The sequence below is a fragment of the Pinus tabuliformis genome, chromosome 3_2, assembly GCF_031772625.1.
Source record: "Pinus tabuliformis cultivar Carrire ecotype Pingquan chromosome 3_2, CPIR1, whole genome shotgun sequence".
Classification (NCBI taxonomy): Eukaryota; Viridiplantae; Streptophyta; class Pinopsida; order Pinales; family Pinaceae; genus Pinus; species Pinus tabuliformis.
The window spans coordinates 612863352-612876654 of NC_142302.1; the positions used below are offsets into that span (position 1 = coordinate 612863352).

General features: G+C 38.8%; 1 protein-coding gene across 1 annotated transcript; it reads left to right on the plus strand.

Moving 5' to 3' along the window:
- Window positions 1-11172: 11172 nt before the first annotated feature.
- On the plus strand, window positions 11173-12747 carry LOC149182100 (uncharacterized). The gene is made up of 2 exons (XM_089414452.1): window positions 11173-11863; window positions 12227-12747. Exons 1-2 carry the CDS (start codon window positions 11173-11175, stop codon window positions 12745-12747), a joined length of 1212 nt encoding a protein of 403 aa, XP_089270578.1.
- The last annotated feature ends 556 nt before the right edge of the window (window positions 12748-13303 follow it).

The following is a 13303-nucleotide window of genomic DNA, read 5'->3' on the forward strand; positions in this document are numbered from 1 at the left end:
TTTTTTTGTGTTGTCACCATAAAAATATAGCTCTCAAATGTTGCGAGTGATCAGTCTACTTTCATGAATGAGCAGGTAAATCATCAAGGTATGGTTGAACAATATGTTTGATGTCATGGAAGGCATAATTCATTACCCTCTGAAATGTTTCCCCTGCATTCTTCAAACCAAAAGGGAGTTTCCTGTAAGAGAATGTGCCCAATGGACAAATAAAATCAGTTTTAGATTAGTCCTTTAGGCGGATATTGATCCGATTATAGCCAGAAAAACCATCCATGAATGCGAATATTTCACATCTAGCACATTCATCAATAATATGGTCAATAAAGGGAGTGGGATAATTTTCTTTTGGACAAGCCTAATTCACATCCTATAATCTATGCACACTCGTATTGTCCCTTGTTTTTTCATGACAGGAACAATATTTGGAACCCAATCAATAAGAGGAACAAGGTAAATGAAACCAACATGCAAAAAATTTCAACTTCTATTTTAATAGTGGCAACCTTCTTTGGATGAATAGGATGAATGCGTTGTTTCACTGGTTTGACATCAGGATACATTTTGATTTCTTGTTCAACTATACTAGAGCCAATTCTTGGCATCTCCTCATATGACCATGCAAATATATCTCAGAATTCACGAAAGAGAGTGCGGTAAATACGAAGTTCTGATGGAGAACAATATTTGCCAACATGAATGTTTTCTACAATGTTAGGTTTGGTCGAAATATTGATAGAAATTGTTTCATGGGTATTTGATAGGTTTTGCTCAGAATCTACTATATCTATGAAAAAAAAAATCGAAAGGAAATCAGAAACTGATGGGTGATTAAGTTCACTTGAAAAATATTCTATGTAATATGGAAGATGGGAACAATGATGATAATCTTCCCGTGGTTCTTCTTCCATCAGCATTCATGGGACGATTCCTTCATCAGTAGAAAATATATGTGAAAAAGGATCAGAGGAAGTACCAAATTCTAATGAATGATCTAGCAATACAATTGGTGAAGACGGATTTGGGTTTGCCACACAAGCCAAAAAGATTGATTGCTATGCAAGCTCAATAGGGCTTATTGACATGATTTCAAGATTACTCTCATCTCCAAAACTATTGGTAATCTCCCTTAAGTCAGATGAAGTGGAAGATATCATGTTTCAAGTATCAACTTTTGCCACTTCCACCAAATTGGATGGTGACGGTAGTGAGAAAGTACCCATTAAGGAACGAGCCTTGAAGAGACCTACACCAATGTTTTGAAGAGATACCGGGGGTAGCCTGTGAACTAGAGGAGAAAATGGCAAGTTGGTCGATAACTGTGATTCCACCCTTATGAGGGAATGAAATCGTATTAAAGTACGTAGAAACCATAGCAGCCATACCATAAGCCCATAGTCTTCCTAGTAATAGGTTGTAGTGGTCCCTCAACAACCTCAACTTCAATAGTTACTATTTTTCCTCCTATTTCAATTTGTAGATTACTCAATATTCCACAAGGCATATATGTGCGACCATCAAAAGCTTTTAACGTTGTTGGTGAACATGACAAAGGAGGTGAGCCAAGTGTTTTCTAACAATTAATAGACATAATACAAGTAGATGCCCCTTCGTTAATAATGGTTTGGTGAACAAGTTTATTCAAGCCATTTACTTGAATCAGGAATGCTAATTACACTTGTAACTGTGATGTATAACCTACGTGGTTGAAAACCAAAAGATTGGAATCAGTTGGATCGATTCTTCCAATTGCTGACAACAAAGCTTGCTTTTGGGAGGGACAATTTTGCAACACCTTGAGTGTTGACATAGCAAAAGGTGACTGAGCCAATCTTCTACTATATTATAATTTTGTGCAGCCCGAGCTCAAGGATTAAATGTTGATTTATGTATAACTCCCTTAGGTGGTTTTATTGTTAACTTTGGTGCAATAAGTGGTGGAATAGTATCAGAAGAAGTCGAAGTCAAAGAGTTATGTTGATCAGCCCGGTTATTCGATGATGATGGTTGATTTCCATAATCTTTTCTTCGTATTGACACGAAAACTTTAATTTTAGGCTTAGAAGCAGATAGCATAAGCACTTGGGAAGTGGAATCATGGTCTGTAGCAACCATATTTGTCTCTGGTTTTGGAAAAGGATTAGTCAAACTGTAGATGTATTAGAAGTCTTCAGAAGCTTTGAGGCTTTAGACCAATGAGGACAATCTTGCATAAAATGCTTATCATTACACATCAAACATGGGTAACAAGGTTTCCTAGCCGAAGGAGAGGAACCAAATGATTTTCTTGAGGGGAATTACTTTGTTTCTTCTTTTTTTCCCCTTCTTCTTACTTCCTGGTTGCTTTTAATTGTTGCCTTTGTCAGATGCCACGACATTGATTTCAAAAGCAAGAGTGTTATTAGGTGCATCTTTCGTTTGATTGGAAATGGCAAGTGTTTGACCAGATGGTCTACCTGTCATTTGTGTGCTTGAGGAACCAATCACACCATCAACAGCATGAGAGTCCTTACTCGATGGTGGAGGAGGAACAATGAAAGTTGGTCGGGGTGCATTTGGGATCTTGTCATAGAGCATGCTAGACTGTGTATAAATCAAGTCCAAATATTGGGCATGAGAAATTACTTTCTCTTCAGTGACAACTCCACCTTTCGCCACATCCTCAGTGGTAGATGGCAGCAAGGATTTTATAAACTACTCAGCTAATGGGTAATTAGGAACATAATTCTTAACCATTTGATCACAATGACACCACTCATGAATATTATCAGAGATGTGAGTAACAGTAGTCTGTTTAAAGTTGGTTAATAGTTCCATTCGAGTCTCATATCGTATGTCTAACTAGATGTGGGTTAAAAATGTGGTATCTAAGGCAGTGAAGTTATCCAAAGAAGCTTGTGGTAACTCAATGTATCACTTCAGAGCCGGGATAGTAAGCGTTCTTTGGAAAATACGTAGTCTACATAAATCATCATTCAAGGAGTTTGATGAACACCATAAATGAAAGTTCATGACATGGTTGGATGGGTCTTCTCCAAGGTTTCCATTGAATTTTAGATTATTGGAAGGTAGTTTATGAGGATTCACCGACCACCGAGGTGCATAAAGAATTGGGTCATTGGAGAGTCGGTTTAGATCTGGTAGTTCAAGTTTCGTAATAGAAGGAAAATGTCTATTTAGCTCAGGTTGAGCATATCCAGGGTAAGATGGGATTGCCTGGGCAATAGACCTTTGCATACCAACATAAGGCATCTGCTGCTGGTAACCTTGATAAGGGTAAGTTTGTTGAGAAAATCTAGCATAAGGTTGTTGTTAAGCACCAGGATACATTTGCTGTTGTCCAAACCCAGCATAGGCTTGCTGACCAGGACCTGGATAAACTTGTTGCTAACCAAACACAACATGGGCTTGTTGACCAAGTCCAGGCTGAGGTCAATATTGCTCAAATTGTTGTTCTTGATATTGGGGCTGCCAAGTCTGTTGAAGTAACTGTTGTTGTTGTTGATAAAACGGTTGTTGATTTAATTGTTGTTGCCCACCAATGTAAGGTTGACCAGGTTGTAAATACACTAAACCATTATAAGTCTAAGTCATTCCAGTAAATGGTAAACTAGCCTAATGTTGTTGGACTCTAGACACAAGTGGTTGTTGTAAAACTGCATGAGAAGGCTAAATCTGTACACCTGAAACTTGGGGGTTTGAGGTTAAAAGACCAGCTTCACAGGTTGAGATACAAAAATTTGAGCTTGTGACTGTGGTAAAGCTGTAACAACAGGTGTTGTAGGTATGGATGAGATAGATTGCATAGGTTGTGATGGATACACAAGCCTAGGTTGAACGAGCATTGTTGGCTGCCACTGACAGACAATCATTCCAGGCTGACCTAATGACGACGACATACCGACATATGGTTTCCCCCTAGAAAATGGAGGATAAGGAGAATGTAGATATTGTTCTTGGTATGGGGGTAGTCCAGTGTAAAGTAGATACATAGGATGGTAACCAGATGAACCAGCTTGATATGAACCTGATGGGTCCAGCTGTTCGGTATTCATTAATGAAGAACCAGAAAAAATTCAAGTAGAGTACATTGGTGAAGACCAAGGGCTAGAAGCAACACTTGAGTGGGTTCTCGATAAAGATTGGTAACCTGATGGGATGGGTGGAACACCATACAAGTGTGACTCAAGTGTCATAGTAAACATCGAAGAGGTTGTGACAGAAGATTCTGCCATAGTCGTAACAAATGGTACGACCTGGGATGTTGACTCTACCATAGTCAAATGTCCAATAAAATTTCCTAACGAATCAACAGGTGTCTGAAAGTAATCAAGATCAAAAGGAGCATTAAAATGAGGAGTATAAGGATAAAGATATAGTCTAGTTCCAAAATGGAACGGAGTTCTAGGTGATTCTACCTCGGGTTTCTCTTTTATCGAAATCAAATCAGGTGGAATAATTTCACCGTCAGGTCTGTAACAGATTTCTAGTATTTGTTCCTGAGGTAAAGAGGAAGTCTTGACAGTTACGGATGTCTGAGGATGTACGGATCGATCTTCTTCCAGTAAGGTAACAATTACTAATTGTTCAACCTCAAGATCCAAATGTTTTGGTAAAAGAAGAAGTTTAGGTTGAGCTTCTTGAACAAATTCTGGTTCTGAAGTAACTTTTGGTTGAACAAATTTAGGTTCAGAAGTACTTTCTTGTTGAACAACTTTAGGTTGAGAATCAACTTGTTGTTGAACAACTTGGGTTACTATTTCACTAGATTCAGTTCTAGTTTCCTCAGGTAATTGTGGAGATTCCACTTCAGTAACAGATGTACCAGTAACTGTAGGAGTAACTGGGGTCACAGTACTTACTAGAATAGGTGTTTATGGTAATTCATATGAGGAACTAGATGTTTGTGAAGTATTGGATCCAATCAAATGAGACCGCTTAGACTGGATGGGTGTAGCTTCGGGCGGTAAAGACGGTTTACTTGTTTCTCTCCACAAACGACGGGGTAAGGGTTGATTTTCCTCCATGATTTCTGATTGATTTTATTAAGAAAAGAAATAAACAAAAAGGGGTAAGCTAGGCAAAAGGGTTTACCAAGAAACTGTGAACTCTAGAATACCTCTCGGCGAACCGAGAAGTACGGGAGGCAATCTCCTCGAATGTTGTTTTCGGTGTATCATATTGTACAAGTCGGCTGACTCGATTACTTAAGGATGGATAGCAACCTAGTGTTGTCCTCCCATATATACCTGAGCGTACATGGACGCCCAATCCGTATTAGTGTTGTCTAATGCGAAACTGCATAGTGAGAGCATTCCTTTACACTTTACGTATTGTAACACCTCCCTATATACCCAAAGGTATGTGGACGAGCTATGATATACTCACGTATGTTGAATGAGTTATCACACTAGGAATGTATCATAGACAAGTTAGCGAGAGATGCTATGTATTAATACAGCGGAACGCATCTCTAGCCTAGAACCTCTAAATGTTTTGCATTAGGTGACAATGCTTCATTAGGTTAATTAAAGTTAATTTTAACTTGATATTGATTAAGAATTTTCCTTTCAAGGTTCACCACATGATGTATTTTTTCAATTCCTAGAATGCAACTAATATGATAAGCATCCTTTTCAATCAATTTTGACAATGGAAACCTTATCTAGTAGGGATAGAGCAATCATATCCTTGAAATCAAAGAACAAAGAACACATCTAATGCAATTTCCCTAAACTATTCCTATGAGCACGCAAAAACTATTTTAATTCACAATGAATGTTTTTATTTTCAATTCTGTTAACGCTGTGATGAAAAAAAGGAAACTAATGCACATACAATCAATCAATATTTTTGCAAGAAGGAAGACTTTACAACAGTTTTGTTTTGGAAGAAATGAAGACTTTTACGACACTTTATTTTGAATAAAGATTAATTGACTATAAACTAAGTTAGACAATGAATTGATGGTGATAAAGAAATCATTTAAGAAATGCTAAACAATCAAGGCCAAAGTAGGGTTGGAAAATGAAACACAAATTGGTTTTAGAGAGACAAACATCATTGATAATTCAACAAGCAGAAGAAAAAGGCAATTTGGGAAAAATCAGGTCAAAGGAGGGATTTTTTGACCTAAGGATGACTAGCACAACCATGAGTGGGAGAGAGTGCACTTCAGAGAACTGTACTCAAGCCAGGGGTGCTTTGCAGCACTCTGTCTCTTGACTAGACCTGCGCTAGTGCAAGAGAGGCCATCCTAGTGGCTTGCAAGCACAATTTTTACCAAAAAGCACTTCAAAAAAGGCTGAAACAAGCCTAATGGAAGCAAGTAAAGTCTATTAGGGTGTACTAGGATGAACGTAAAGTACCCGGAATGATGATTGTTCCGTAGTGGAGTCGCCAATTTGTTATGTGGAATTTTACATATATGGATAAACACAAATTCCCTAGGTGGGTAGCTACACCTAGAACAACAAATTTAAAGTGCTTAACTTCTTTGTATAGAAGATAAATAAGACAAGGGACCTAGTTATTATCTTTCACTTCCCTTTGTCTCCTTTTCTTGGCTCCCATCTCTCCTTCTCGAACTTAATGTACTCGACAAGTACTTGCAATCATAAACAAAGGACAAAAACCAATCAAAGCAAGAGATCTATCTACTATAAGGAAATGGAATCTAAATCATTTGCACATATATTCATCACACATAAATAAAAGAATATGGGAAAAGGTGTAAACAACTTTATTAAGTATAAGGAAGAATTACAACCATGAAGTCTGATCCATTATCACTCTTCCATCTTGGGTTCCAACCAACATCACTTCAAAAGCACAACACTCTGGCAGCATAAGAATACTTGTTTACAATCTCAAACCTCACACTAATAGTATCCCCTTACAAATTCTCAAAGTCCAGACCCTAATCACTTAGATGAGTGTTCAATTTATAGGAAAATGATGGTGGTTTGGTCATCAATGAGGGTATTGAATGGCCTTCCAAACTTAGAGTTAGCTTCCATGGAGGAAGAGATGAGAGGATAGGAGGTTACATAACTCATTCCCTATCCAACTTCAAGATCATAGGAGATGATAAGTGTGGGAATCTTCTAAATGGCTCCAGAAGATAAGAATATTCCCAGAACCCTATGGTAATTTCACTAAATCTCACCCAGTGCAAGTCAAAGTGGGCATAAGTTCTCTAGAAAACACCCTGACATGGGACTACCTACACTGGAGCGTACTTACCCCTAACCAAGGCTGCATTGGTCCCTCAAGGAGGCATTTCTGGAGGGCTTCAGGCTAAGAAATTCTCAAGGAAGGAGGCATTCAAAGTGTTGACTTGTCTAGGGCATGTAGCAACTGAATTAGGATTTCATGAGCCCCAATAGTATTGATCTGAATGATGGGAGTGATGTGTCCAAATTGATCTATAACACATGTTCCGTGATTTCCCTCGGCAACCAAAAGAGACACCCTCTCCTCTATCTAATACTCCCTCACACGACTACCACAAAGTTTCTTGGTGGAGTCCTACAACTAGTAATTTCCCTCCCTCTCATGCTTCATCACCCCCTCCTCCAGTGACCCCAAATCACCAATTTGGGAATCACGTTACTCCACTAAGGGATTCTGGTGAAAAGGATTGGCCAAAAGCAACAAAACTTTTGTCTCAATCTCAACCACCGATGGAGGTGGAAGTAGGTCATAAAAACCCTAAAAACAAAAATATAAGAAAAATAAAATCACTGGAAGAGCTATCAAATGGTAAGGAAATTCACTGAGTTCTTTCCTAATTTCAAAAACCCTTTGACCATGAATTCAAACTAGGCCAGCTTAATTTTGATGAAAGGGTTATGGTCACTTTCCTGGGAACTGGGCCAAAGATGGATCGACATACATTTCTCAGAACAACTCAATTAATTCCACTAAATCTTTAAAGAATGGGAACAACAATAAGCCCGTATGGAGTCCCCGCTACCCACATGGCCTTGGCTATCAACGAAGATGGAATGACCATGAAACGTGATAAATCTAGTTGGGGATCTAGGAAGAAGGGAAGAAGACCCACCAACAAAGTGATTAGAGAAGGAGGGTCAATCTTAGTTAACTTAGGACAAGCCAATGTCCTCACAGAATGCTAACAATGTTCTCCAACCCCTCCTCAATGAAGGTGGTGGGCCTCGACCCAAAGGGAAAGTTGAGGTAATTGAGAGATCAAATTCAATAGGAAAAACTAGATATCATACTCTTGCAGGAAGCTAGGGTTACACACGATAAACTAAGTGAAATCGCAAGCAGAACTTGGTCCATGGCAGAATGCATGGAATTGGATGCAAGGGGTAGTGCAGGAGGATTGGTAATCCTTTGGAACTCCAAATATATCTCTTTTAGAACCTAGATCATTTACCCTAACACTCTTTCAAGCCAATTTTAATATATGGGCTCCGGAGGGAAGGTTTGGTTAAGAGGGTTTTATCGTCGTTCTATGATGGGGACTACGAAAACTTTTCTTAGTAGTCTACAACAATTAAAGGATATTTTGGGTGCAACCAGCTGGGTTCTTGTAGGATATTTCAGTCTGATCAAGGATCTGGGAAAAAATAAAGGAGGAGATAGATGGTTGGATCATACCTCTCTCTCCTTTCAAGATACTATTGAATTACTCAAAGTAGAAGACATTGGTTTCATTAATGACTCTTTTACATGGAATAATTCGTGGGGATATAAGAGCAAGATCACCTCACGTTTGGATCATTTCCTTAACTCATATGATATCCTCTAGTAGGACCAATACTTTCAAGCTTCAATCCTTCCCTGCATCAAATCAGATCATCTGATTATCTGCCTAGAAATTGACTTGAAGATGGCATTGAGGAACAAACCTTATTGCTTTGAATCTTTTTGGCTCAGAATACCGGACTTCATTGAAAAGTTAGAGGAATGGTGGAAGGATATCAATGTGATTGGGTGCAATCATATGGAAACTTTTGAGATGAAAGTGAAATAACTTAAAGGAAGTATTAAAGCATGGAATCATTCTAATTTTAGAAATATTCATGATGAAAAGAGGCAGTTGAAGGAGGGAATGGGGTCAATCCAGCAATAGATCATCTTAGATGGCCAGACTGAAAATATTTTTTCTAAGGAGGGTCAAGTAATTAATGACCTATAACAAAGGATAAAATAAGAGGAAATCCTCTAAAGGAAAAATTCAAGGGCCTAATGGCTCAAACAAGGTGACAAAAACACGAAATTCTTTCACATGACTATGCTAAAGCACCCGAACATAATATTTTCTATGAATGGATCGAGAAGACAAATTCCTGTTTAGCATGAGGATATTTCGAAGGAGTTTATCAAAGAGAATATGAAATTTGCAAAGGGAGAACCATGGATCAAACTGATGCAGCGCGTTAGGGTTTGAGAGAATAGGGCTTTCAGAGCCAAGGAGGACAGAAATGGATACTTGGGAGGCGAGAGAAGGGTTAAACGGGTGCAAGAGGAAGATTCGCAAGGGTAAAACGAAAGGTGAAAGGGAGAAAGAAAACAGACAGGGCTGAAGGGCTCTATGGAAGGAAAATAGGGGAGGGGAGAGATCCCCTCCTTTAGGAATGTAGTAGCAGGCGAAACAAGTGGAAGCGGACCAGAAGGGACGCAGAACGAGATCAACAGAGATGCGCCAGTGCTGGGGAATCGATGGTAAGCAAGAACGGGAAGCAGGTGTTTACCTAGGGCACAAAAAAAACTAAGGTATGTAATCCCAAGTAACAAACTTGAAGATTATAGATTCTATATGAGAGATCATGCTTTGATCTGTAAGTTTATAGGGTTCTGGCCATCTAAAAAGGATTTAACAAAATGGATACAACAAAGATGGAGGCCAAAAGGGCATATAGATCTAAAACTAGGAGCAAAAGGCTTTTTCACATTCATTTTTGCAAATCTAGAGGATAAGGAAAGAACTTTTGAAGAGGGGCCATAATTTATGAACAATGCAGGCTTATTTATGAGGCACTGGGAGGATAGATACAACCCAGATAATGAGAAACTGTTGGCAGCTCCCATATGGGTCTGATTATTCGGATTACCAATGGAGTTTTGGGATGTTGATATATTGGAAGGGATTGGCAACTCGATCAGAACTTTTGTTAAGGTGGCAGAGTCAACCAAAAGAGGGAAGTACACATCTTATGCAAGGATATGTGTGTACATGAATATAGCAGAACCTTTGCCAGAGTATATAGAGGTGGAATACCATGATGAAATATGGTAGCAGGCAATAGACTATGAGCATATTCCCTTCAGGCGCAGAAGATGCCACAAGTACGGACATCTATTCTGGCAATGCCCACAAAATAGAGAGGCGGAAGCAACAAGGACACAGGAGGAAGAACAGAGGAGAACAGAAGGATTGGATACCGGGGATGAGGGTTTCAAGGAGATCCAAAGGAGGAAGAAACCAAGCACGGAGGGAAAGAGGATTCAACCAAAAGAGAAAAATATAGTAGTCGAAAAACAAAACAAGTTTCAGGTCCTTCAGGAAGAGGAAGATGAAAACGAGGGAGGAAGGATGGAACAGGAGGATAACGAAAATGCACCAATGGATATCATAAAAGAGACAATAGAAAAAAGTATAAGCCATAACAGAGAAGTGGAAGAAGAGACGGGGGAAAGTCAGGGGAATATAGTAGGACAAACGATGACTGGATCAGACAGTCAAAAGGATAATGGGGTCGAGGAAGAAAGAATAATGAAGAAACTGCTTCAAGAATGGAAAAACCTAGATGAAAGATTCATTCCGGAAGCATAGAAACAACTATATAAAGATACATTCCAGAAATATAAGGAAAAGAAAGGTAGCACCTCAAAGATTAAAATAGATCAAACAGGGTCACAGGGAAACCAAAGCATGGGAATGGATGGTACTGGCAAGGGGGGTAGAAAGAGAGAAAGATGAACCATAAATGAAATGATTCAAGCAGTAGGAGAAATATTAGTAAATTCAGGAAGGGTGATACCTCTCTCAGAGGTATTTCAACAACCATCAAAATGTTATAAATGATAGTCACAAGCTGGAATATCAGGGGACTCAACAGTAAAGGTAAGCAGATATATTTAAAGGAAAGATTGAAGAAGGATAAACCAAGCATAATGATAATCCAGGAAACGAAAATGGGGTATCAACAGTTGGTAGAAATTATGAAAAGGACTAAGCCACAATACGAGGTAATGGCCCAAGATGCAGATGGAACAGCAGGGGGTCTGGCAATCATCTGGAACCCTGAGGAGGTAATTTTTGAGAATTGGATTAGTTTTCCTAGAATACTAACAAGCATTTTTAGGTTGATGGGATTGGAGGAGCGAATTCTTATTTCAGGGTTTTATGGACCGCACACACCCAGGGAGCGGAAGGAATTCCTCAAGAATATGCAAGCTATTAGAAGAATTATCCCTGGAACTCTATGGATAATAGGAGGAGACTTTAATATGATTAGAACGATAGGAGAAAAGAAAGGTGGGGTAAGGAGACCAGATCAATGTATGGAGGAGTTCAATGAGATGATTACAGAACAAAGGCTGGTAGATATTCCTACAACTAATGGTGTCCATACATGGAATAATAGGAGGGGAGGAAAAAACCAAATTGCCACGAGATTAGATAGGTTTCTTTTATCTGAGCAAATTTTGAATCGGGATGTGTTTATAGAAGCTCAAATTTTGCCAAGCCCAGGTTCGAACCACTGGCCGATCAGATTGGAAATTGATATTAAGAAAAACAACGGTAAGAAACCATTTAGATTCGAGGCCTTCTGGCTCAGAAATCCTCAATTCTTACACAAAGTGGAAGAATGGTGGACTCAGAGTAAAGTTAAAGGGAAGGGGAAGATGCATACCATCCAGTTAAAACTCAAAGAAATCAAAGGGAAAATCAAAAAATGGAACAAGGAAGAGTTTGGGAACATCATGGAGGAAAAACAAAAATTAGAGAGAGAGATGGAAGAAATACAACAAAAAATAATTCTGGAAGGGAGGGATGAGGAAAGAAGCAATGAGGAGGGAAGAATAATCGGCCAATTGGAAGAAAGAAGGAAACAAGAAGAGATTTTGTGGAGACAAAAGTCAAGAATAAAATGGTTGCGCGAAGGCGAAAGAAATACCAAGTTTTTTCATCAAGCTATGGTTCAGAACAGATAAAGGAATAGAATCTTCTCTATGAAAAATGTAGAGGGGGAAAGGACAGTACAACAGGGAGCTATTGAAAAAGTTTTAGTGGATTATCACAAAGGGATTCTCACAGAACCACAAAGAGATTGGGGAGAAGCAATAGAATGTATTTGCAAGGAAATTCCAAGATTAATAACAAATGAGCAACATAAGGCTCTGATGAGGGTAGTAACTTTGGAAGAGGTGGAAGAAATCATGATGAATATGAGCAAGAACAAAGCACCAGGACCGGATGGATACACAGTGGAATTCTATCAGGCAGGATGGTACTTTCTAGGCCAAGAAGTCTTGGAGGCTGTAGAGGAATCAAGAATGAAGCAAAAGATATGGCCAGGTATTAACTCAACCTTTATAACCTTGATCCCTAAGAGCAATAATTCTGAGGATGTTCAAGGTTTCGGCCCAATAGCCCTGTGCAATGTCATATATAAGATTATAGCTACTCTGATAGCAAAAAGTTTAAAGCCTTTACTTTCGAATATTATTTCACCAGAGCAAACTGGCTTTGTGGAGGGTCGATAAATACTTGATGGATTAGTAGTTACTTAGGAGATGATACACTTCCTAAATCAGAAAAAGTAAAGAGGAATGATGAAGAAGTTAGATCTGTCAAAAGCCTATGACCGTTTAAGCTGGAAATACCTCAGAGCGGTTCTTGGAGCATATGGATTCGATAGTAGATGGATTGAATGGGTCTATATCATGATTTCAACCCCGAATTTCTCTATTTTAGTAAATGGTGTTCCAACAACCACCTTTAATGCAACAAGGGGAATTAGGCAGGGAGATCCTATCTCCCCATTCCTATTTATAATGGCAGTTGAGGGATTAGGAAGAAATTTCAAAAAAGAGCTAAGGGAAAATAAAATCAAAGGCTTAAAACCATGGGGAAACAATCTGCCCATCACACATCAGCAATTTGTTGATGATATTATGCTATTCGGTGAGGTATCAATCAAAGAGGTGAGGAACATCAAAAGAATTTTAGAAATATTAATGGAGGCATCAGGTATGGAAATAGATAAAGAAAAATCATGTACATTCATATTTAATACTCCTGACTCAATCAAGGCTCATC